The 25,928-nt window shown below is 36.6% G+C and overlaps 4 protein-coding genes across 4 annotated transcripts; 1 reads left to right on the forward strand and 3 right to left on the reverse strand.

The window, feature by feature from the left end:
* Positions 1–684: 684 nt before the first annotated feature.
* LOC139885509 (uncharacterized) lies at positions 685–3,931 on the reverse strand. Its single transcript, XM_071869264.1, has 15 exons — positions 3,813–3,931; positions 3,517–3,713; positions 3,313–3,392; positions 3,137–3,232; positions 2,898–3,018; positions 2,518–2,576; positions 2,336–2,425; positions 2,106–2,176; positions 1,918–2,014; positions 1,680–1,754; positions 1,449–1,547; positions 1,199–1,339; positions 1,010–1,102; positions 838–915; positions 685–750 (listed from the first exon to the last, which is right to left on the reverse strand). Exons 1-15 carry the CDS (start codon positions 3,929–3,931, stop codon positions 685–687), a joined length of 1,482 nt encoding a protein of 493 aa, XP_071725365.1.
* A 696-nt stretch (positions 3,932–4,627) lies between these two features.
* Positions 4,628–6,514, reverse strand: LOC139885510 (pentatricopeptide repeat-containing protein At5g44230-like). Its single transcript, XM_071869265.1, has one exon. It carries the CDS (start codon positions 6,512–6,514, stop codon positions 4,628–4,630), a length of 1,887 nt encoding a protein of 628 aa, XP_071725366.1.
* Positions 6,515–8,706: 2,192 nt separating this feature from the next.
* Positions 8,707–11,889, reverse strand: LOC139885502 (uncharacterized). The gene is made up of 7 exons (XM_071869259.1): positions 11,613–11,889; positions 10,524–10,666; positions 10,111–10,382; positions 9,877–10,031; positions 9,200–9,462; positions 9,052–9,114; positions 8,707–8,958 (listed from the first exon to the last, which is right to left on the reverse strand). The coding sequence occupies exons 1-7, from the start codon at positions 11,887–11,889 to the stop codon at positions 8,707–8,709; spliced, it is 1,425 nt and encodes a 474-aa protein (XP_071725360.1).
* A 1,145-nt stretch (positions 11,890–13,034) lies between these two features.
* LOC139885511 (uncharacterized) lies at positions 13,035–16,276 on the forward strand. Its single transcript, XM_071869266.1, has 17 exons — positions 13,035–13,095; positions 13,165–13,256; positions 13,393–13,431; positions 13,527–13,586; positions 13,823–13,897; positions 14,156–14,221; positions 14,353–14,395; positions 14,490–14,535; positions 14,635–14,728; positions 14,819–14,871; positions 15,009–15,093; positions 15,181–15,283; positions 15,365–15,457; positions 15,549–15,615; positions 15,738–15,804; positions 15,908–15,965; positions 16,131–16,276. The coding sequence occupies exons 1-17, from the start codon at positions 13,035–13,037 to the stop codon at positions 16,274–16,276; spliced, it is 1,248 nt and encodes a 415-aa protein (XP_071725367.1).
* The last annotated feature ends 9,652 nt before the right edge of the window (positions 16,277–25,928 follow it).

Below are 25,928 nucleotides of genomic sequence, written 5' to 3' on the forward strand. Positions count from 1 at the left end.
TTTCCATCCGTGGACGAATCAGAAACGATAGTGTCGAAAGGGCTTTACAGCTTTACTTGTATATACTATATTTTCATAGATATCTTATATTGTATTTTTTCTATAATTTGGTCAAATATACTACTCTTATCGTAAAAAATATATATATATATACTACTCCTTCCGACCCTAATTATTTATCACTTTTCTTTTGCAATTTAGTGATAAGTAATTAGGGACGGAAGTTGTATCCCTTTAGGTAGAAAAAGACATAATATAGCTTTAGAGTGATACCTAAGTTTTTCCTATGTCAGAATAGGGGACATCGTTAGAAAAATAGAATTTCATGATAAGAGCTGATATCCTGGACCAAATTGATTGATTTTAGAAATTTAGGGATCAAACTGTGAAAATCAGAGTAGAGGTAAAATAAAATACTGAAATCAGCACAAGAGATTGATTAGGGACCAAAAGTTTAATTTGCATTTCCTCAATCTTCTTCTATGAGTGTAAATATTGATACTAGTTTTCTTGGTTTATAAACCCTTCAAGCAGCTTCTTCTACTCTATATACTAGCAATAATCAAAACCAAAAAGCAAAGATATAAAAAACTCGAAACATTCAAAACTAATACTACCTCCGTCTCAAAATACATGATGTTTTCTACATTGTAAATAGCATTTGACCATATTAAGCAAAAAACTTTAGCCCTGGTTCATGAACTTTCCAAATGTTCGAGCAATCGGTGCCTCCAAAGAAGTATCCCATACCTATAATTATAACAAACGAAATTGTTTTCGATGAAATGGTCTTTTAATTTTCAACTTTTTCATGAAAGAAAAGGGAAAAGGACTTACTTCAAGGGTACCCTTTGAGCCTCCTATCGCCAACAAGAAAGGGCTGTCCCCTGAGAATGAGACGGAAAATACAGCTCCCTAAAACAACAAAACTCAAAATGTAAGGACTCCATAGCAATATTGCAACTCCATGACATCACTTATCACTATAACAGAAATAAGAATTACTTACTGCTTTAGGGTTCTTGGAGGCAATACAGTTAGGTTGGCTATTCGATAAATCCCAAAGTTTTACCATTTTATCTGTTGATCCAGTAGCAAGAAGCTGGAGAGTATACCAAGACGTGAAATAAAACATCAGAATTCCAATATATATATAAATGGCAGGTAGAGGTAAAAAACATGAATTTAGTCAACTTACGTTTGGTGCAGCAGGGTTATAAGAAATTGTGCAAACAGCCTTATCGTGCGCATGGAGAGTAAAAGATGGTTTCGACTCAGATGCTTGACTAGAAGCATTCCGGATATCAAAACCTTGAACTGTACCATCTTCAAGACTCACCTGGAAATTTTAGTGAGTTTTGTTTGTGAAATTATGTACCATATTCAATGGAAGAACATTCGCAATATAATAAGTATGCATTACATATAAACAAGGTTTAAAAACGTACCACAAACAAATGCTCAGCGTGTGGATCCCACGTTAGACTTTCGACATCAGATGAGACAGACCACTTGAAACCAGGATGAGAAGGATCCCTCCCATCTTTCTGCATTCCATCATGGATTAACGAAAAAAATAATCAAGATTTGGAATTGTATATATTGTTTTGAAAGCATCATTTTCATTGTAGCTCGTGTCATGAATCACAAAGCAAAAAAGACATGTACAGCATTATTACCATGACTACAGTATGATCAAAAGATCCACTGAGAAGAACTTGTGGTGCATATTGATTCCATGCAACCGCTTGCACCTGTAAGATTACAGAGAAAATAAATTGAACTTGGAGAAAAAATGTAATTAAGCCAGTGAACTAAAGAACACAAGTCGGGATGATACTACATGATATTCACAGCTATACCATACCCAACCTCAGCAATTAATGACACAAACAGCAAAAGATTCAAAGGTCTTACCTTGTCCGTATGATGATCCATGGTTATATTACATTGTTGAGTGTGGACATCCCATATCTTTACTTTGTTGTCAGCACTTGCACTGGCTAGAAGATTCCTGCGATTTTTTGTTTGAGCAACAAATATCAGACATTAAACTACTTGAAAACTGCATTTAGAATGCAAGCAGATGGAGGAAATTCACACACCTGTACTCCTTGTTCCAAGCAAGACCTAGTACCGAGTCGGTGTGACTGCCTTCCTTGTATTTTACTGATTTCTAAAACAGAGATAGTTGCAGTATTGGTTAAAAATGTAGAATACGTTGAGATATAACATATGTATATATTAACGGAACCCATTAATCATTCTATCATCCATCCCTGTGAGAAATAAACTTGTACACAAGAAAAGAGATCGGAAGAGTTTGGCAGCCAACCTTCTTTTTTCCTCCACTTTTCTTCTTCTTGGTCTTCTTTTCCTCCTCAAGAATCCCACCCAAAACGAAAGCTGGCTGTACCTCGTCAATCTGGAAAAACACGAAGAAAGGAAAAGTTAGTGAAATGGCCTTGGTTAGTTAATTGACACACTAATGAAATCAAAATAAAAAAACCCACATACAATATCAAGGTCCCAAATTTCAATGGTAGGTTCCATGGAGCCAATAGCAATGAAATTCCCTGCCAACATACAGAAACATTATTTAACAAGGAGCTATAGTTCGTAAATAAAATAAAAGCACATTACATACTCAGCTGAAGATGATAATAAAGAAACACTACCATCAACTCTAAGAACAAAGGCATTTTTTACAAATAAAATTTCAGTCGAACCACAATTCAAGTTTGACAGGATCAAACAAGTTCTCAACAAAGTATGCTCAGGAAAAAGAACCAAAAAGAGTGATTTTTAATAGACCATAAAAAAAAAAGCATTCTAACACATCTGTAATTTGGTATAACAAACACAGGTAATCTCGATAGAAAAGGTCAAAAGCTTACCTTTTTCTCCCCCTTTTAGTGGACAATCAAGCCATGCTGTGCAAAGAGGAAATGCTGAAAGGATGATATCATGATGAACATACATGTTCGAACCATCACTGGATTCTTCTAAAATATTAATCTACACCTCACACAGAAAACCATCAATCAGTGCCTCATCAAAGAAAGGTGGTTGGAGAAGGAAAGAATAAAAGATGCCAGGGAATTTAATGAACAAGTTTTATCCATCTATTACATACCTCGAGCTGACTGACATCGTCTTCATTACGTGCACAAAGTACGACTAAATCCTTTGGTTTAATCATCATATCCTCTTCCTCTTCAGAATCTTCACCCTGAATGAAACTTCTACCATCAAAATCCAAAATAAAAAAATTCAAAAGATCATAAACAAAGGCACGATAACGGCACTTACGTTCGCATCCTTTAAATATGGATCCAACTCATTACTAGGGTAGTATAAATCACCAAGTCCTTTGCCAAAGATCTCAATATCTGAGGTCAATCATAATAATAGACGATAAATGGAAGTAAGCAATGTAGGAATCCAACAAGTTAAAAGGATAGCTTTACAACACAATGGAAAAAAATGGGTTTGATCAAGTTCTCCAATTTATACCTTCATCATCTTCCTCATCGTAATTATCCATATCCAATTCTTTCAAGCCATCAGCAATATCATCTAGCTTTGTCCCTAACTTCTTACTACCGGAACTAAGCGCATTCGCAACAGCTAATGCCTGGGCTGCTCCCTCATCCTGCTCGATCGCGTTATCGACCATCTCATCATCATCTTCCTCTTCTTCAATTCCACCTCTAAACACACACATACACACAAATTAGCTTACTTTACAAACAAACAAAATCAAAGTATCAATATTAAACACATAGAAATTACTAAATTTTAAAAAATACCCAATTTCCAAAGCGCCACTTTTGATCAACTCCTCGATTTCCTCCTTAGACGGCGGATCAGCGACGGCGGGTACCGCCTTTGCAACCCCTTTTGGAATCCAACACACAGCCGAAATCATCTTTCAGAAACTCTGCAAGCGTACAATATATGATCAAATTGCGTATTAGTGGAATGCTAAACTCGAGCAATTGAATCAAATAACACACTGAGTAGCTCACCTGAATTCAATTTTAGGGGTTTTCTTAGTGGAGGTTGACGATTTCAATTTAGGGTTTTTGTTCGTGGCTTAATTTAAATCGAACCGCTAAAACCCTAGCTATTGGAGAAGCTTTCGGCTCAAGGAGGTGAGGTTTTGGTACAATACGGTCAACCTCACTGTATGATTGAAACATTTTTCTCATTTTAGTCCTGATAGTTTTAGAAAAACATCAAATGAGCCCCTTGACTATTAGAATACATAAAAACATCCCCAAATTTTGGGATCAATCAAGTCTTCTCCAAGAATATTACAAACTGTGATTTCCACCTCCATTCGTTTTGTGTCTAGAACATGTTCCGTCTTGCTCTACATACTTTGAAAATACGTGTTTTTTTACCATGTCAGGGTGTCTGGAGCAAGCAAGATGGAGCATGCTCCAAATACCAATCGAACACGACCTTAAATTCTCTAGTATATGTTCACCTACCAAAAATCATCATCATACTATTCATGCCATTCAGAACAAACAAAATTCTTTAAACTTTATCCCATTAAAGAAAGAATCTAACAATCTAAAACAACCAAAAGTTATCCTGTTTGTTATTAAATCAAAGATCACCAAAAGTTACCACAAGAACAAGTCCCATTACAGAAATGGTGAAATCTCATGTTATCCCTCACAATGATCTTTCTTCTGGTAACTTTTGACGCGCCACACATAAACAAGTGACAATCTTCACATATTCTTAGATTCTTCACGATTCTTATATTCGAGTCGGAACTTGTATTCATCAGTCCGAATGCTAATGCAAGCTTCTCACTGTGAGTTAACAGTATTTGCTTCTTTTCTTCATTGCTCAAATCATAAGGCAAAGAACTAAGCATCGGCTGGTATCCGTCCATCGTCAATCGTTGCAAGAGATTTACCAGTGTGCCTTTGATCTTATCTGTGTCAGGGTGGCTCGTATCCCCAGAAAAGAATTCATGAATTACCCCTTTATCTGATTCTACCATGCTAGATGCAGGATTTTTTATAAGACCTTTCTCCTTCATTTGTTTCCGAATTTTCGAGGCGTCTTCCCACATTCCTGCCGATGCAAAAATATGAGACATCAAGATATAGTTTCCGATGGAATCAGGTTCTAGCTCAAACAGATGGCTAGCGGCAATCTGAGCAATCTCGGGATTTCCATGAATTCGGCATGCTCCGAGTAAAGCTCCCCATACTCCCCCGTGAGGCTTAACTGGCATTTTTTTTATAAGCTCGAGGGCTTCATTTAAGTGACCTACTCTGCCAAGAAGATCTACCATACAAGTGTAATGATCTGGTGAAGGGGTAACACCATAATCATCTTCCATGGATTTAAATATCTTCCGACCTTGTTCTTCCATCCCTCCATGGCTACATGCAGTAAGAACTCCGATAAACGTAACTCTATTGGGTTTTACGTCATTTTTGACCATCTCGTCGAACAATTTGATTGCCGACTGAGCCCGACCGTGCATTGCAAAGCCCGAAATCATCGAACTATAAGAATAAACGTTTTTCTCCGTCATAGCTTGAAAAACATTGTAAGCATCGTCGAGACACCCACATTTCGAATACATGTCAACTAGTGCTGATTGCAAAACAACCGCATGAGTCGGTCCAAACCTAGATTTCTCGACTATATCCCTCACCCAGTTGGCATACTTAGCTGCACCTAACTGTGCACAAGCCGAAATGACACCAATCAATGTTACTTCATCCGTTTCCATTCCTGAATTCTGCATCCTCTCGAAATAATTCAATGCCTCTCGAGGCATGGAGTTTTGCGCAAATCCAGTAACCATCGAAGTCCACGCCACCATATCCTTCACGGGCGATTCATCAAACAACTGGGCAGCAGAAAAAATATCCCCGCTCTTAGTATACGCAACAATCAACTCCGTCCAAGAAATCTCATCTTTGTCAGGCATTTCATCAAACACTTGGCGTCCACACTCCAAAAACCCGCATTTCACATACATATCGATCAAGGTATTCCCGACAAACAAATCAGACTGAAACCCACCATCCATAATAATCCGGGCATGAAGCTGCATCCCCAAATTCACATCGCCAACATCCCCACAAGACTTCAAAAGCGCGGTAAACGTAAAAGACACAGCCCCAATTCCTTCGCTTCTCATACTATCATACAAAAACACACCCCTTTTCAAACACCCTTCAGCTGTATATCCTCTAATAAGGGAAGTCCACAAAAACGGATTCGGGTAACGAACCTGATCGAATACTGAACGTGGGTATTCGTCGACTGGGACGCAGAGTTTCGTCGAGACTCGAATGAGCTTCGTTAGAACGTAGCAGCATTGGTCGATTCCTTTACGGAGAATCTGTGCGTGGACTGATTTGATGTGGGTGAGGTTCTTGCAGTGATCGAGTTTGGAGAATAGTTGGGATTCGAGAAGATGTTGTTGCGAGGTTTTTCCGGCGAAGAATTTCCGGGCCGGAGTTAACATCGCAGTTGAAATTTACAGAAGGAAGATGGAGACTCCTAGATTTGAACTTAAAAAAGGTTCCTTTACCTTTTCAATTTTGGAGGGAACTGAACTGAAAAGTCGTTTTTCTGTTTTTTAGTAGGAGTATCCTATTTTAGGACAATTGTAAATACACCCGTTATGTTTGATATATTCTACGTTTTGGTCCTTATATTTGAGAAAAGTACAATTACTTCCACTAGCTTAGAAAAAGACAAAAAACTCCTTTTAAATACAATGTTTATAATCGGTGTAACTAAATTCTCACCAATTTTGATGCACATCATGCCGCTTTAAATGGTTGCACTGTCACGTACTTAGCCTTTCCCTCGACTAAGTAGTGCGGCACTCGGCTAATCGACACCCCGTTCTCTTGAGGTTCGACCCTACCGAGTCAGCCTATTTGGAGTCTTGCCATAACGACTGGTTTCGCCCTGCCTTGGGCTCATCAGGGAGGCGGCTCCAGCCCCCGACCAGTTTGTGCAGGGATTACCTCATCCCTCCATCCGCGTCAAGTCCGAGACCAGAGACCAGCCACTCGCCTCCCGAGCTGGCTAGCCTGACCTTCCGAGGGAACGAGGCATCTCGTTCCTGCACATCCAGGTCCTCCACTGAAGCGCTTCCCTCCAATCTTTACGGCCCCATCTTCCTAGCAAGCTGGCACGTCGTCGACAAGAATAATCGAGACGTGACATTCTCCCCCACCCAATTCATGCTCGCCCCCGAGCATGGCGATTATCTCTTCGCACGGAGAGAATCGACCATGAAGTTGTTTTATCCAAAGCGATGCTCCCACACGCAGATCATGAGCGCAACGAGCCAAGGGGACACTCCTTCCCGTTGGAGTGTAGTACCTCTACTTTGCCCCACTCTTGAGACAACCCGAAGACCCCCGTCTTCACTCTTTCGATTGCCCCACGCATCTTTATTTGGTTACTCGCCTTGGTATGCGTAACATCAATCCTTGCCCGCAGAACCGTCAGGACGCTCACACTCATTTCGGAGCACGATCCCTATCTTACCCTCAATCAGGTAACCCGAGGCTCCTTTCAAAGCTCAACTCCGCCACGCATATAACTTCACCGGCCGCGCTAGAAAGGTTTAGACTCCTCCTCTATTCTTCCAGGATCCAGGTGGGCTCGCAACCGATGCCTGCGGAATACCCACCCTCGCTCTGATACCACTTGTCACGTACTTAGCCTTTCCCTCGACTAAGTAGTGCGGCACTCGGCTAATCGACACCCCGTTCTCTTGAGGTTCGACCCTACCGAGTCAGCCTATTTGGAGTCTTGCCATAACGACTGGTTTCGCCCTGCCTTGGGCTCATCAGGGAGGCGGCTCCAGCCCCCGACCAGTTTGTGCAGGGATTACCTCATCCCTCCATCCGCGTCAAGTCCGAGACCAGAGACCAGCCACTCGCCTCCCGAGCTGGCTAGCCTGACCTTCCGAGGGAACGAGGCATCTCGTTCCTGCACATCCAGGTCCTCCACTGAAGCGCTTCCCTCCAATCTTTACGGCCCCATCTTCCTAGCAAGCTGGCACGTCGTCGACAAGAATAATCGAGACGTGACAGCACGTTACGATATGTGCAACCGTTTAAAACGGTGGTGTGTACTGATGTGCACCAAATTTGGTGTACGTTTAGCATGATCGTTTTTTATTTTATTGAAGGCATAATATAGGAAGTAGGAACATCTTTAGCAAACTTGATAAAGTTTGGTGTTTGGACCATACTCCGTCTCGCTACGAACATTTGCGAAATTATGTTTTTTATTAAAAATGACTAAAAAACCTCACATTTTGATGTTGTCTAAAACAAGACCGAACATATTTCAGACACACGAACACAAACACATTTTTATTACAAGCTATTCGGATCTGGCAAATTAATCTGGGATTGTTGAAGCAGCAATTTTAAGAAATTCAAATTTAAACAACTCATTGTATTTAAAATTAGGAAGATTATCAAAAAAATAAAATTCATGGAAGTAAAAGCTACTTGTAATGTACACAATTTACATATACCTTGTAGTACAAGACAACCAAACCAACGATTAAGAAAGAGCACGACACGCCAAGTTTACCATATATCGGAAACTCTACAACATGCCTCAGTCTAAAATTCCGATTCACCAACCAAGATCTATCTACCTGTTCTAAGCCAAGTAGCGAATTTAAGAGTGGCTTTTGGATTTCTTCAATACATCTTTTAGAACAGAAGCAATTCTGTCAGCCATGTGATGTTCTAGAAATCTCTCTTTTACCCTCTCATGGCCTTTCTTTCCCATTGTAAGCCTTCTTTCGACTTGAGTTGCGAGTTTCACTATGTTTTTGGCTAGAGGAGTAATTCCTTCTTTTCCGATGGGATGCAGAAGTCCTGTAGTCCCATTCACTACTATTTCCGTCGTGCCGCCAGCAGCAGTTCCCTGAAAAGAAAACGACAAGGGATATATAAAATTGTTAAGCCTTGCACAACAGGGTAGATTGAATGATAATAAGGAAGAAGTTCATTGATTTACCAGAACAGGCAACTGGAATGCCATGGCTTCGATTGTAATCCTTCCAAAGCATTCTCCTCGAGCCTATGCTTGGAACAAATTTCAATCAGTGAATTATATCTTAAGGACTGAGAAAATGGAAACGACAAATGAGACTGAAATACTATACCTGTGAATTTTGAACGAGGACGTCAATAGCGGCAAGATAAGGGGCCACTGTCAGTGTTTTATTGACGAAGTGGACACGATCTTGAATGTTTTTCTGTATCACGAAGTTTCGTAGCTCTGTCTCAAACTTGGTCTGGGCAGTCATGTCACTTCCCACGACAACAGCATGCACTGATGGCACTTGCATCTTTTTCGCTTGAATTAATCGTAAGCTTTCATAAAAGGAACGGAGAAATAGGTCCTGGCCCTTGCCACGTGAAACACCTACAACAACATAACTAATGAGATAAACATACAGACAGCTTCGGAACCAGTGAGTTCACAAACCTAGTTCGTGTTACTAATAATGTTTAAAATTGCCCTGATTCGGTTCTTAACTTGGAGTATTTTCATTGAAAACAGACCGAATTATGACATTTTGAAACAAATCAATATCAGATTGTTGCTAATGTACTATCCTTTTTCTCTTCTTTGTTTTATTCTACGTTTTGTTTCTCTAAATCCACATGTAAACCAGGAAAGGAAAATCTTAAATGCAAGGTAGAATGAGAAACTTGAAAACACGACAAAGCATCAAAGTTGGCAAACTGGAAATGAAAAGACCATGCGACCATTCTTATGCTAAGGAAACGAGTAATATGGGCCAACTTTTAAAGAAGAAGATCACAAAAAACATACTATTAATTATGGCAAAGAGTAAATCATCATGTCGAACTCCAAGAGATTCCCGAACATGTTCACGTAAGACCCTTTTTGCCACACTGTTTTCAGCGACTTCCATGAGTTCATTGCTGTTTCCAAGGTGTACAACATAGGTCTCGGGCATCTTAATCCTGCAGACCAAAGAACGTTGAATATGGTTCCGACTTTTATAAGGCATTAAAAACACAGGGTTCAACATTATTACTCTACCTGAGGCGTTCTCGAGTCCGATTCTTCCAGTATTCGGCAGTTACATGTGAATCGATCATAGCACCAGCAACAAAAGGTAAGTGTTTAACATAATCCAGTTTAAAGTAATGCCCTCTCATCTCGTGGATCCACCAGAGAACCTTTGGAAGTACACGTGGAACATTTTCCTTGAGAACAGCATCCAGCCATTTCCCAGCAACAGCCGTGTTGAGAACAACCAAATCAGCTTTGAGAGCTGTATCAATCGCCTCTTGGCCCCTTGAAGAAAAAACCTAGAAGTTCATACAAAGAAATGAGATTAATAGAAATTTTAGAAACTTGAACAAATCGAAAGCAGAAACCCAGAGAGGGCGTCCTAGTCCTAGGAGGAGAATATTTAGGAAATGTGTTTCACTAGTTGAAAATATTGTTACCTGCACTCCACGGTCATGCATCTTCCGCTCTAAACTATAAACAACCTCGTCGGTGTCAGATGTTCTTTGGATGGTAATCCAACAAACCTCAGCCCCAACCGTTCTTAACAGAAATGCTAACTCCATCAACAACAAAGGTCCACCTAAACAAATATCAAGAAAATTAATTCTGAACGGATGAAGAGACACGATACAACTTTATCAAATTTTACTGAAGGAACATCACAAAGAGCTGGTTTCTCAAAGGTAGGTGTATATATCACATAGAGCTGACAGAAAATTCTTTGGAAGGCATGTATTATTGAGGATGAGATGAAAGACATTAAAGGTATCAATCAAGCAACAACAGAACAGAGACAATAAATATAACTAAAGACATAGTCACAATACAAGCTGGAGTTATTGTCGCATATATGAACACAAGAGGCTAGCTTCATGTAACCCCACACATATATGGTATTCCATAGATGCAAATAACTTAGGAAATAATCAACAAATATAGCGACAAAAAAAAATGCAAAGGGAAACGTCACACAAGGAAAAAAAATATCTCTATTCCGGGAACCAAGGGTTTCACAAGGTGGATCCTATTCGTTAAAGACTAGCGCCAAAAGGGTTTAACTTGATGCACAATTCTGTTTCTCCACATATTATGTTCCTCAAAAACGACAAAATGATACAACAGGGAAGCCACTGAGTGGCCAAAGCTCGCATTGAATCTTCACTAAAGCTCATGCATTGAATCATTTTCCAAACACAGCACACTTTTCAAGCTTAACATAAACTCAATTAGTGACAATGAAACAGTGATTTCCTTACCACTAGTTATCCTAAATTTACCATTGAAGGGAGCAAATTTTACATCTCATGACAATGAAAACAGCAAACAACTATCTATTCAAATAGCATACTACACCAGAAAAGGCAAAACTCTTAAGTGCTCAAACTACACAATGCAAAATACACACTTTCCAAATCGATACAAACTTTTTTTTAATCATTTCCAGCTTAAGAAAAACAAACCCAAATCAGAAATCAATCATAACAATTCAAAAATACCAACAATTTCCTAGGAGAATGAAGTAATACCAGAAAGAGATAGCTCATGAGAGACCAATAGCACGAGCTTGGACTTCATAAAACTGAGAGGAGGATTCAGCTTAACCTCAACAACGGATTTAGGCTTAAACGGCAACCCATCAGTCCCCGATTTCTCGACAACGTTCCGATGATGATCGCATGAATCTAAATTGGAAGCTCTGATGAAGAAGACGATCACCGTCGAGAGTGAAAGCATTACAAGAAGAGCTAATAGCCATCGTTTTTGTAGTGGAGTCCAACCCACTACGGAATGTACTTTAGCCATTTCAATTGGGTATTCGTCTTCGTTTTTGATTTTTAGGGTTTTGTAGAGAGAGTGAGAGTGATGAAGGATCTGTGATTTGCTGCCATTGTTGTTTGACACACTTTTTTCTCTTTCTCTGTGTTGTCGCTGTGAGTTGTTTACATTTGGCCGTGTGATCGGTTCTGTTTGTTTAATTAATTTGTTTTTAAAATTTTATTAAATGAAAAAAATATAAGGACGTTTTAATAAATAAATAAATAGGATAATACTCCGACCGTCTTTAAATACATGTCGTTTTAATTTTTTAGATTCGTTCAATATTTAATGTATTTAGACAATAATAATGTCTAAATTTACTTTTGAATGTATCTACAAAATCAAAACGACATGTATTTGAAGACAGAAATAGAATGTGAATAAGCCCTTATATATATATATATATATTATTTCAAGAGGATTTGATCCTTTCAATCATGGTACTTAAAATCGCGATCCTCAACATAAGATCACCCAATTCCAAATCGTTTCAATATATTTTAGCGCACCAATTTTTACCATCTACAACGGACAGATGGGAGTGGCTAGAATTTCGCGCCGAAACTTATGATCAGTAGGAACTACGTTTTACTAGGGCTCTCACTTTGTGTTTTGTTAAAAAAACGGTCCTTTTATCAAAAAAAGATGGTCCTTGATATAAATAACTTTAGAATTTAGTCCTTATTAAAGATATATTTTTTACAATTTAGTCCCCTAACTTTTTAATACAATATTCTTTTTAGTGTTTCTTTGTCCATATATTTATTAATATTTAATATAAACTAAAAATAGTAGGAACTTTTGAAGTTCCTCATTGTACATCCCCGCATCCGTTGCTACCAAGAAACCCGATTTTGTATACCATGATTTCAACAATTCCTTTTTATCTTAAGAAAATAAAAATATTTGTGAGGGTAAAAATGGACCAAAGAGCTAAACTATGGGGTGTTTTGCAATTTACTACAAATACATTAGTGGACTCGCACTCTCATGGCCCACGGGCCAAGACTTTAACTTATTTCTAACGGACCTTTTTGGCTCAAAATAAAAATACATTAAACATTTCATCTTCTCTGTAATAATTTCATCGAACAACAAAAATTAGAGCTAAATTAGTTCCAAGCTCATTCATGGAGGAAACAATGGAGAGAAGAAAATGGCTACTCTTACTCTCAATATTTACAATTACTGGTGAGAAAGAGCTTAAATTTTTTTGAATTTTGATACCCATTTTCTTTTGTTTTGAAATTTTTATTTCAGTTGGTTTATTGCAGGCGTTTGGTGTTGCTTCAATAGCTGTCCCAAGCTCGAATTGTTATGCTCTTGACAATTCCTATCGAATCGTTGATTTCGTATCCTTAAATGGTCATAGAAAAAACAATTCTTGGTTGAATTCAGTTTACTGCATCTTATTGGATTGGAAATCGTACTTTTCGTTGTATTGAATCGGAGTCAGACTTGTTTTTCTATTAACTTATTGATTTTTAGAGTAGCGTGATCGGGCATATATTCGAGTATGAAGGCAAGGTACTGCAACAAACTGTGATTTTCTTTTTATGAGATTGACTTTGCTGTTTTAACATGTTTTAAGCTTCTTCTTCCTTCTTTTTATGGTGAAGTAGGATCCATCCTCGGATTTAGTGGTTCGGTTCTGCAAAGACGTGGAAACTAGAGCGCAATCGGTAAGACATAAATTCCCTTTTTATGTCTTTGATTTCACCTTAAAGTTTCCTAGTTGGTCCTATTGTTCATAGTATGTTTCTTCTTTTTTGTATTTCCTGCTCCTGTAAAATGCTTTTGACTGAATCTGAAACATGTCGTGTGTTGTTCTCGTATTGGTAGAAGCGCAGGGCTGTTTTAGCTTCATATATGTAATGTGGCCTAACTCAGATTGCGTCTGGATTTTCGTTTTGTGCAGGGATATGTTGATTTCGGTCGATTTGATAAGTTCAACCACTTTGTTGCTGGTTCAGGGCGTATTGACTTTGTTCAAGTGAGTGTTGTTTCGTGTTAAATAGCATTGTTTGACGTTCTTTGTCTTTCTTTCTTTACTTGTCTCCCTTGATAAAGCACTGGAAGTTTTGTTGTCATGCATAATGCTTTAGTTTGATAGCTCAGCCATTTGTTTTTTTCCAGTTCATACATGTGAAGTACTATTTCTTCTCTTTTTTCACTAAAACTCAGTGTCCTTCATAGCATAAGATCTTTCGTAAAGTTTCAAATTTGGGGTCTCATTTCGCTCTTTGTATAGGGGTTTTATAATGGCGACCTTGCCAAATGTGAGCATACTTATGACAAAATGGGTCGTACAGCTCAGGTTAGTAATGATCTCTTTAACTAACATTTGTGGGGATAGCCTTCGGTGTCTCAATGAATGTCATGTCAAATGTGCATCCAATTCTACTCAATTGCATTTGCGTTGAAGGATTTCCTTTTTGTGCATTTCAGGTAAATGTAATTTGTGGAAGTTGTTCAAATGGACAATGTGAAGGTTTGTTAACCCTTAATTTTGGTGTACGGTGTTTGTGCTTTGTACCATTGTGAATTTGTTGTGTTTCTTACAATCTTTGCTCGTCTAATCTCAGGTGGACTTGGATGCATTTGCAATGTTACTTATGAGTCGACTTGCAGGTCTTCTACACAAACCCTTGAGAGTGATTTTTAATTCATTCGTCAATATTCGTCATTATCATATAATCATCCTCATAACATTGTTCTTCTTTTTCTCAGAGTTATAATTGATCTCGCCATTCCCTGTGAGAAACCAGGGCCACGAGTATTCAAGGGATTTACTGTTGGATTTAACCCAAGATCATCGGAAATTGTAAGTAATTGTGAACTTTATTGGCTTGCAGCAGCTCCTGTCCTTATTAATAAATAAACCGATTAACATAGCTTTTTAATGAACTTGTAGGTTTATAACGGCATGACACTAGTGGGTTTTGAAAAGCCTCACAAAGAATTCAGGTACAAGTGTTTTATTATGACTGTTTCCTTTTACAGTTTCTGATATCTTACCAGTAGTATTAGAAGATTGTGATTATTTACTTACAGTTATTTCCCAAGTCGACTCAATTGTAAAAGACAAACTCTCTACTTTGCAGTTTGGGGACTGAACAGGCTCATCTAGCCCTGTATATGACTGCAATCGCATCCCTTTCAACTTTGGTTCAGAAACCTATTATTGAGGTACTTCTCCAGCTAGTTTAATGAATCTATGAAGTCTGGTAACTATTTATCTATTGATTAATCTTGTTGAATGACATTCCTTCTCAGGTTTCTCCAGAAAATGGGCTAGCTCTTGAATTGTCCGGCTCGGGTGCTAGTGGCACCCCTCCAACAACTTTGTCACCCACTATGTTGATTTTCGACTGGAGATGTACGAGTACAACTTAAAGTCTAACGGTAACATTTTGTTTGATTTCTTATAAATCTAAACTACTAATTTGTCATCTTTCAGGTGAAAAGGCTCGTGATACTCCATATGAAATTAACGTTACCATCCCAATACAGGGTTATGAGCCCATTCAGTTTTATCTCACAAAAATGTGTGGTAAGCCCAACAATATCTCTCTCTACTTCAACGAAAATGAGTTTTTTATTCTTCATTTGATTTTTCTGGTTCTTGGTTATTGATATTGCAGAATATTCAGAGAACGAAGTTCGTAGCTCAACAAGAAGCTGGGCTATATTTGGAGTTTTATCCTGCATGTATGTTTTCTTCTTTTCCACTCATAATGAACTCTCTCTAGCTAGACTTGACATTTTCTCTACTTTCATGTTTTTCAATTGTGCTGAAATTGTTTACGGTTATGTAAATTGGCATGAAATAGATTTATGGTCTCTTCAACATTATTCTGTTGTGGTGGCTTCATTTACAAGTCACGGGTAGAAGGCCAGGTGGGTTATTTTTTTACTTCTTTTTATAGTTTAATGATAAGAGTATTACTATTTACCTATGTTGATAGGGTATTTCCTAATGTTTTTTTTACTTCCAATGCAGCATGGAATTTATGCTTTGCCAGGAATGACTTTTCTTTCAGCGTGTTTAGAAACTGTAAGTTCAAGATAGATTTTGATCATTCGTTTCATTTTTTAGACATTTAACACTACGCGAACAAGACGATTCGAACAACGTATCTGTGTTGCTGAATTGGAAGATGATGTGGATTTTGACTTTTAAGATGCAGTTTTTTTGAAATTTTTTTCATATCAGGTGAATGCAGGTGAACCTGGGCAAAGCTACTCACGACCGGAAGACGTTAACAGTGTCTTTCCAGCCAACGAAGTTTCCTGGGAACGCCCACCGGCTCCTGCTACTCCTGCTCAAGGAACTTGGAGACCAAGTGAAAGAAAATACGGCGCAATTTGAACTTGGAGTTTGAATCATATATACATATATATTCGGAAAGATAGATGATTGTACCTTCTTGTATGTTGTATCAATTCACTATTCTATGGATGGGAAAATTTTGTGGATTTCAAAACCTAAGAGAGAAAGGATTCATTGTAGAAGTTTTAGAGCCTTCTTTTTGATGGCATATCTAATGGGCATCATTTTGTTTTTGTTTTTTTTTTCCTTCACATGTCCTCAAGGGGATTCGAGCCTCCAATCTCAATGAGGGAGATGGATGCTTTAACCATTCGTAGATAATGATTTATGAAGACGTTGTGTAGACAATGTTAGATTTCGTAGAATCGTTATAGTCCATCCAATACAATAAGTAAAAGCTAGAATATGAAGAAGTTTATGGCATGTAAGTCAATAAATATCCATGGTAACAACACTATCGATTGATTACAATTGCAAGTCGAATACTGGTACGATCAAACTATGATTACAATATTTCTTTTAACAAGAACTTTAAATGTTCTATCGACATCCATATAGGAATGAATTTCCAGATGAGCTAGATAAACTCGAAAGCCAATATAAAGGGGAAGAATGACAATTAATCCGTAAAATTAAAGTCGAACACCGCTTAAGCATCAAGAAATGATAATGATAAATGAACTCATCAATTCAAGAACTCATGGAGAAGAGCACAGATACTCCAACAAAATAAAAAATTATGATCGATTGACTTTTTGGTGGGTTCAATCTGTCGCGAGTTGTTTTGTGTGGGCTTTTGACGCTTGGATCCATACTCAATAATCTTATAAACATCTTCAAGACATTATACGTATGAATGAATGAATAATTTAATCTAAAAAATACGTTAGTAAATAATTTATCACTTCATGTGGCAAACCTAATTCGTGTGGACTAATTTTCAGTTTAATGAAGTTATTATTTTGAGATTCAAAAGAAAAAAAAATGTCAGTAAAGATAAAATTTGTGGCTAGTCCATACCGTTTCGTGTGCTGATGGTTAGAATGAGATATTAGTCTCACTGTTGTCGACGGTGAAGTTACCCGGAGAGACCTAAAAGAAAGATAAAATCTGAATTTGGCAACGTTTAGGTGTCGTTAAAGCATATATTATAGGTATATAAGCATCCGCACTTTCGTACACATAAGCGATATTTAGACAGAGAGAAAAAATTGAAATTTGTCAAAAATAAACTCTATTGCATAATCCCAATAATGAAGTCTCAATTTTTATTATAATATAAATATTAAAAATGGTGATTGATTTATAAATATAATCCTTTTTTTCTATTAGTTCAAAATGAGGTTGGGATTCTCCTTTTGAAAGAAATTTTTTTATAACATAAACATTAAAAGACAAAAATTAATTTCAATTAAATTATTGATTGAGACTAGCACGGAGGGTATTTAAGTATGAATTAATCTGAAATGCATAACTTAATTCGTAGTTCTCTATATAAGAAAGGCATGCGTGTAATTATCAACACGTGAGCAAAGCTTGGAAGCAAAGCAAATTTGATGCTTCTGACAATTTATATATTTTTTTATAAAAAAATTATTTTATAGAATTTGGTTATGATCAAGTAAGAACATATATAGGAGAGGATGGCACAAATAATTTGGAAAATGGCCCAAACACATTAAGATTATTATTAAAATTATTGTTCATCAATTTTGTCCGGTAGATTCGGCCGAATTTGATTGAAAAATGAATCGAATCGTTCATTTTTGGCCAAAACAACCAAACAAAATGCGAAATTATTTTTTTACCATCGCCCTCATATTGCTCACAGAATGGCTTTGGGACAAAATCGTAAAATAAATTCGAAATTACATTTCTGCCCTCTCTTCCGCATTATTACATCTCACCCCAAACGAATCAGAGACTGCCACGTGGCAGTCACGCCCTCTCTCTTCCGAAATAAATTCGAAACTTTGAAGCGCCGTAACTACAAATTAGAGCCGATTTACGCTATCGATATCTAATACAAAAATTTAGATACGCATTTTTACAATCAAATGAGAGTCGCTTCATATTTTTCCGACTTCGTATGAATATTTTATGAAATTTTGAAAAAACTGAGCGAAATTTGAATAAAAATCAGATTTTCCCACAACTTTCTTCTAAAGTTCCGAACAGCCCTCAAAGTTTATTTTACGCTTAGATCTACGGCAAACGGTTCGAAATTTGAAAAATTCGACGACAACATGATGTTCATCTCGTGGACATTTGTCACGAATATCATGTGTATATAGAGCTACATTTGTAGGAAAATTTTTCAATCCCACGTAAATATTATATTATCTTCCAATAAAATTGTGTACATTTATATTTCTTATTCAAAATTGCTCGAGCACCTATCATTTTTTTCGTAAACCCTTAATAATATTCAACAAATCCAATCGCAACATATTACACATGCTCGCGACGGTTTTTTAACATAAATTAAATCATCGATAATAAATTGGATTTTTACCATTATAAGTCGTGTGCCTTGCACTAGTTTTATATATATGATAGAGACAGTCTCCAAGCTAGCAATGATGCCTAAAAAGCATGTGGGCAATAGTCAAACTATCAACGTGCATGGAAATCCTTTTGTCCATTTTGAACGTTACTTTGCCATGATTCTCGTTTAGGGTTAAACAAAATATAATTATATTTAGTTCGAATATGAAATGAATGGTTTTAATTTAAAAAGAATGAATATTGAAGATAGGAAAAGAAAAGAATGATTTGGAATTGTTAAGTTTGAAAGTGAACATGAATCTATTTAAGAGATAATTTTGATGAAATAGATACGTTAGTACGTAATTACTCGATAGCAAGTACGCCAATCAAGACGTGACTCAATGATTAAGTATTTCTTCATGTGTGATGATTTGAGCTTGGGGCAGCTAACTTTAGTCAAAACTCGATTGATATCAACAATGCCGATTTGACCTTTAGTCTGGGAAGTCGATCGGCTCTAGGCTTTGTGGAGGAAATCAATGCCGGTCGCTAGCAAAAGTCCCATTTCTTTTTAAGGTTACCATATGGGATGGGACTAAATCCCCGGGGCAAAATGCTAAAAGCACGGATTTATCGTCACTTGACATTTTTACCCTTTTTTCATTTAATCTTTTAAAACTCTCAAAACACAAAATAAGAGGGGAAAAAAATTATTTTAACTTTGACTCTCTTCCCCAGCCGTACACACCGTCGCGGCTTTCCCACTTGTGCTCCACCACTGTCGCCTACTAATAGCCACCACTCCACCACCACCACCCACTAACAAGTATAAAATTGTTGCTCTAGTGGTGGCGATTAGCAGGCGATACATGGCGATTAATGGGCGGTGGTAGTGGAGTTGTGGTAGGGACGAACAGTGTTGTGTGAGATTAAATGAAAAAGAGGATAAAAAGGTGAAGTGACAATAAATCTCGTTTTTAGCTGTGGATTTAGTCCCATCCTACCATATGTGGAGTCTAATAAAAGAAAATGTGAGGGGGAAAAAACAACCTTGCTAAAATTGGATACAACTAACCCACCATCCAATGACTACTCAGCTAACATAAATTAAAATGCTAGTACTATAGTATAATGATTTGCCACCATACTATTATTAATCATTGACGTTAAGTGATTTGCACGCCAGAAAATTTAAATGTCTGTTAAAAAAAGGTTTGGCCAAGATTGTTACTATCTCATAACTTCTTTGAAAGCAAATCTACTGTATATATAATCTTAAGATGACTAAATATCAATGAATTCACTACTTACTGTAACAAAAACAATAAAAAAGTTCACTACTTGCTTTTGATTTATGATGAAAACCCAAGAATTTTTCTACAATCTAAAGGATTTTTATATTTGGAATCGAGTTTTTTACGAGCAATAGGAATCTTATTAGTCTTTTCTAATCTTGATTGAAATCTTATCTTATAGAGAATATAAATAATAATATTAAGTTATTTTAAATTTTTTAAAAATATAGATTTTACTGTTAAATTAAAATTGCCTTACTTTTAAAAAAATTTAAAAATTATACGTCATAAAATTATATAATTATAAAATTATAAGACATTATCATTTTTTCATATATTTTAACTTTATAAAAAATTATAATAAAAAATCTCATTTCTTCAGTTCTTCAAGAGCCCTAAACGTTCGACTTTTCTGAGGGCGGCCTCGAAAGAAGTAGTCCACCACGATATTCATGACTACAAAATTTGATATTGCGATTGAGCCAGCTGGATGGTTGGAGATGCGTAGACATTTCGCTCTAGAGACTCTCTTTTATGGATCGATCTTCGACCCCAAAAAGGGTCAAATGGATCGATCCATGACCACAACTCAAGCATGCCAATAATGATTATGTGCATATATATATGGTGTAATGAAAAAAATAATTATAGCATTATAGCATCCAAATTAGAAAAATAAGTATAAAACTATATAACATGATTCTTATAATAAGACAGCTATTATTTTTAAGAAACTGGGGTTATAAAAATGTAAAAATATTTTATACATTTTAATTTTAAATTATTCACATATGTTAATTAAAAATATTATAATAAAATACCTAATTTTCATTTCCTCTAATACCCTAGCTAGCAGATCGACTTTTTGTGGACGACCTTCGAAGAAATATTCCACCACGATATTCATAAGTAGAAAACTAGAACTTGCGATTAAGCCTGCTGGATGGTTAGAGATGTGTGGACATTTCGCTCTAAATACTCTTTTTTGTGGAGAGTATTAGAACATAGACATCGACTCTTTGAGGGCAAAAAAGGTCAAATGGAGAGGCTACATTAAATCCATGACAACAACTCAAGCCTACCAATATACAGTCAAGAAGCTCATCGATGGGGATTCTTGGTTACCGACCACCGAAGTTCCATACACATTTGGACTTTGACTGATTGTTTAGTATAATTACTCATTTTAAGTATTTCCATTTCTGACTTAATAATGGCAAACATAATTCAAGTGCGGTAGCCCGATTTCAATCCAATATATAAATAAATATTATGTTTTAGAATAATAAAATGTATAAATATTTAGACAACATAATTTTTATAATAAGATGCTATTTTTTTTTAAATAATATAAATGTACTAATATCTTATACGTTAAATTTCAAAAATAAATCTTATACGTTATAATTTTATTCATATATATATTTTTGATCGAATAATAATTAAGCAACTGCAACAGTTTCAGTCCGTAGAGATTTCGTTTTAGAATCTGAATTAGAACGGATAGATCTATAGAAGATGATGAGCTCTTCTCCTTGGCATCATCCATCTCTATTTGTTAATGTCTGCACTCTTTGCTACAAAACGGTGTGTTTTACATGAAGATATCTGAGTTAACCCCAAGAGGTTTGCTACAGAGAGAGCATGAATCAAGAAAATGAGATTCCTGATCATATATTTTTATAAAAAATTTATTTTATAAAATTTATAATAAATACTCCCTCCGTGTACAAATAGATGAAGTTTTTGGTGTTATTTTTTGTCTTTAAATAGTTGACGTTTTGAGAATATCAATGTATTTTTTATATTTTTATTCCTCCACTAACTTTACACCACATACAATTAATAATTTAATTAGAAAAGATAAAAGATGTAATTATAAAATAAAAATAATTTATATATTGAAATTAATGATATTAGTATGCGTATAAAGTTCAGAAGCGTCAACTATTCAAATACACAAAAATAGTAAAATTTATATAAAATTTATTTTATATATTTTTATTTTATAAAATTTATAATAAATAAATTTATTTCTTCATTTGCCGGTGACTCTAAAATAGTTGAGCCGACTTTGGAGATCAATTGAATTGAATGTACACACATCACAACTAAATTAGTAGTAACATTTTAGTAACTTTCAGTCTTTGACAGAACCGAAGAAACCAGGAATAGTTGCTGACCAAATACTGTATAATCACAGAATTCAACTAATTCAACACGTTTCGGATTTGGGTATTAAAAATAATAATAATTCTAAACCATCTCGAAATTAATAATTCTAAAATGGCAAAAGTAACCATTTGGTCCCTGTTTTCAACGTTTTTGAACTGGTTAGTCCCTCCAAACATAAATCGAACTAAATGGTCCCTCAAACGTTAATTTTTGAACTACTTAGTCCCTCGTCCCTAACGGACGTTAAGTTTTGCCGAGCTGTCACTTTCAGCCAATAAGAACTTGACACGTGGACATTACGTGTAAAAAATTGACAGCTAGACTTTCTTATCCCGATTTATGTTATCCTTAAAACAAACATAACCTTATTTCCAAACAAACTTTATTACAATTAATTGAACCAAAATTAAAATCAATTACACTTGAACCGAACCATGATATTTCCCAAAATTATATATACTCTCGACAAGATCGCCGTCATCGTCTCTACACCTTCCTCCGCCGCAAATCCAGTACTCCCGACCAAGCCACCATTGCCCACCAACCTTTAAACCCTCAACGTCGTCGTCGAAACACTCAAAAACAGCATACGCTCTGCTGAACCCAATCAAAGCTTTCACGAGGCACTTTGCAATTAACTTAAAATTCTCTTTGCAATCGACGGCTGGTCTGAAAACCTCCATAGCCACCGCCGCCGCCGCCTCGGCACTTCCGTACATCCCGACCACCTGTCTCTCGCCAAATCGAAATCGATGAGCTTTTATTCCTCCAAAAGCCTCCGAAAATCACAATTATAGCCTGTCAATATATAAAACGACCACATAACATTCCCAAATTAAATTAAACTATTCTCCTTAAATTTCCATTGCCAATTACTAGTCTGAAACAAAACCTGATCTAATTACCAAACACATTCAAAGTGGTGCTATGCAGTGTGATCGACTAATCATAAAGAATGTGACTCAACAGCAATATCAATTCAATCACAACAGATGTGATGATCATGATTCCATACGGCAGTGCAATAAGCTCAATGGAAGACCTTTTAGTTTTCTTTTTCAAATACAGAAACTAACATCACCATTTATCGTAATTGAGAAACAAACAAGTTCAAGCTTCCCTGGTGAAATCAGTTAGAAACACTACTAGAGCATAAAATGTTAATCTCTAAATTAACATAAACAGTAAACAATCGTGCAGCCCCATTTTACAAAAGAAATAACTAAAAAGGATAGAGGAAAGGTCTCACCTTTGGAGGTTTACTAGTTACAGAGATATCCACAGAGGTAGAAGAAGATGCCTTAATACAAGTGGGTTTTGAAATTTTTTTTTGATTTCTCATAACACAATCATCAAGAATAGACTCACTCAAAACCTATAGAGAGAAGAAGATCTGAAAACGAAATTTTGCAGATACGAACAAGTGTGAGCTCTGTAAATATGCAGCAAAAACCTACTGTGAATCGGACGACTCCAGTTTGTGCTGGGAGTGCGATGCTAAAGTACACGCCGCCAATTTTCTGGTGGCGAGACACTCCAAGAGTCTTCTGGTAGCACATGGACGGCTTCCGGTGAAAAGTTAGGTCACACGGGGTCGGTTTGCAATAGGTGCGTCGACAGTCGCCGACAACAAGAGCAAAGAGATTTGGAGGATGATGGCGGCGATGATGTGGAGGAGGAAGGAGAGAATCAAGTGGTGCCGCCATGGGCTTCGACAACTCAGCCGCCACCGGCTACGAGTTCTTCGAGTACTGACGAGTCGTCTTCTTCTGTCAGTAGCGCGTCTTTGAAACGAACGCGAGATCTGGTGAGTCTCGTTTTGAATTTACCTAAAATCAATTGGATATTCAATGTTCGCTTCCGATTTCTGATTCTGATCAAGCAAATTGTCATTTCTCGTTTCAAGATGATGATTCCGGTTCAATGAATAAAGATCATGATGAAGAAGAAAGACACCGCCATGGTCTGATTCGGAAGTCGATTCGGTTCGATTCGGTTCGATTATAACCAGGATATTCTAAACCGGGATAAGAAAGTCTAGCTGTCAATTTTTTACACGTAATGTCCACGTGTCAAGTTCTTATTGGCTGAAAGTGACAGCTCGGCAAAACTTAACGTCCGTTAGGGACGAGGGACTAAGTAGTTCAAAATTAACGTTTGAGGGACCATTTAGTTCGATTTATGTTTGGAGGGACTAACCAGTTCAAAAACGTTTGAAAACAGGGACCAAATGGTTATTTGCCATTCTAAAATGTTTATGAAATTTAGTGATGATCACACTAGTCCTTCCCCAACTATCTCACTAATCCTTCCTAGCTAACTCCTTCAACTTCATGTTCGTCTCATCCTAACTCTCTGAACTTTGCCTTCATGTGCGTTGCTACTCTCATCCGTTAGAAAATTCGACGTTATACTTGCTCGATGATCGATGTGGCATTTGAAATTGTCAAGTCAGCAGACTGTTAGTGAGAAAATTAGCCGTTAAGTATTGCGTCGGATTTTCTAACGGGAAGGAGTAACAGTGCATACAAAATTGAAGTTTAGGGAGCTGGATGATTGAAAGTGAAGTTGAAGGAGCCAGATGCCCGTATGAGATTTTTTTTATTACATTATAATTTTGTGTGGACTGCACGACTCGAACCCTTCCCCTGACGGAAGAGGGAGGGGCTCAACGAATGAACTAAAAATGAGATTAGTAGGATAGTTGAGTGCTTACCAATATGATCATAGTCAAAAGTTAAGAGTTTATATACAGTATTAGTATAATATTATAAACAAACAAAGAAAAGGTAGTTGTTACATAAAAAGAAGAAGTTGGTATGCATATGTCCTATATATACAGACAAACCGACTAATAGTGATTTAGTTAAGGTTTCTTAATCCCCTATGTTAGATTTTTGACAATATCTCTGTCGAGATATCCATAAAAAGAAATGTATATATCAAAAATATTAAAATTTATAATTAAGCTCCTTGTAAGTTTAGTTATGGTTTATTTTAGTTTTATGTTTAGTTTTAGTTTTGCATTGACAAATTATCGAACTAGTAATATATAGGTTGAAAAACTACATGCTTCAATAAATTTTTTCCCTAAATAGCTAGGGGGACTTTATTATAATCGATACTCGTCGTATCGTCAATCAAAAATAAAATAAAATATCAATACTCGTCGAAAATGGCATATTGTTTTTAGGAGGGACAATCCGTCTTGTCCATTTATTCTTATTTTAGAGAAAATCGGCGAACCGATTGTGCTTCCTCAATTGGTGAAACGCAAAAAGAGTAGAAATTGAAGGCTGCAACAATAGTTTAATTTTATAGACTAAATCCCTAAAATGAAAATCAAGTATCATGACTACTCTTTTCGTCTCAAAATACATGATGTTTAGACAGTATATATCAAGAGCTTTTGATTCCTAAAATAAAAATTAAGTATCATGACTATTCTTTTCCTCTCAAAATACATAATGTTTAGGCAATATATATTAAGAGCTTTTGATAAGAGATTTTGATGACAAGCAGGGCATCCGAATTATTTTTTTATTACATTATAATTGTACGGATTACACGATTCGAATCTCTCACCTCACGAATAAAAGAGGAGACGCTCACCAATTGGGTCATGCCGTGGTGTGCGCGTCCGAATTGTTAATAATAGTTAATATGTCAATCGATACAGCTAGATAGATCCCTGTAAGATCGCCCATGGATGCATGCTTTAATAGTTCAGA

This window comes from Rutidosis leptorrhynchoides, unplaced genomic scaffold, assembly GCF_046630445.1.
Source record: "Rutidosis leptorrhynchoides isolate AG116_Rl617_1_P2 unplaced genomic scaffold, CSIRO_AGI_Rlap_v1 contig98, whole genome shotgun sequence".
NCBI classification, from domain to species: Eukaryota; Viridiplantae; Streptophyta; class Magnoliopsida; order Asterales; family Asteraceae; genus Rutidosis; species Rutidosis leptorrhynchoides.

Excerpts from the sequence above, each read along its gene's own strand:
- LOC139885509 (XM_071869264.1), bottom strand. The coding sequence starts at position 3,931 with ATGATTTCGGCTGTGTGTTGGATTCCAAAAGGGGTTGCAAAGGCGGTA. Across the intron at positions 3,393-3,516 it reads CGATGAGGAAGATGATGAAG|ATATTGAGATCTTTGGCAAA; the intron begins GTATAAATTGGA and ends GATTGACCTCAG. Across the intron at positions 916-1,009 it reads CCTCCAAGAACCCTAAAGCA|GGAGCTGTATTTTCCGTCTC; the intron begins GTAAGTAATTCT and ends TTGTTGTTTTAG.
- LOC139885510 (XM_071869265.1), bottom strand. The coding sequence starts at position 6,514 with ATGTTAACTCCGGCCCGGAAATTCTTCGCCGGAAAAACCTCGCAACAA.
- LOC139885502 (XM_071869259.1), bottom strand. The coding sequence starts at position 11,889 with ATGGCTAAAGTACATTCCGTAGTGGGTTGGACTCCACTACAAAAACGA. Across the intron at positions 9,463-9,876 it reads ACTCTTTGCCATAATTAATA|GTGTTTCACGTGGCAAGGGC; the intron begins GTATGTTTTTTG and ends ATGTTGTTGTAG. Across the intron at positions 9,115-9,199 it reads TCCTCGTTCAAAATTCACAG|GCTCGAGGAGAATGCTTTGG; the intron begins GTATAGTATTTC and ends TTCCAAGCATAG.
- LOC139885511 (XM_071869266.1), top strand. The coding sequence starts at position 13,035 with ATGGAGGAAACAATGGAGAGAAGAAAATGGCTACTCTTACTCTCAATA. Across the intron at positions 14,872-15,008 it reads AAGCCTCACAAAGAATTCAG|TTTGGGGACTGAACAGGCTC; the intron begins GTACAAGTGTTT and ends TCTACTTTGCAG. Across the intron at positions 15,805-15,907 it reads AGTCACGGGTAGAAGGCCAG|CATGGAATTTATGCTTTGCC; the intron begins GTGGGTTATTTT and ends CTTCCAATGCAG.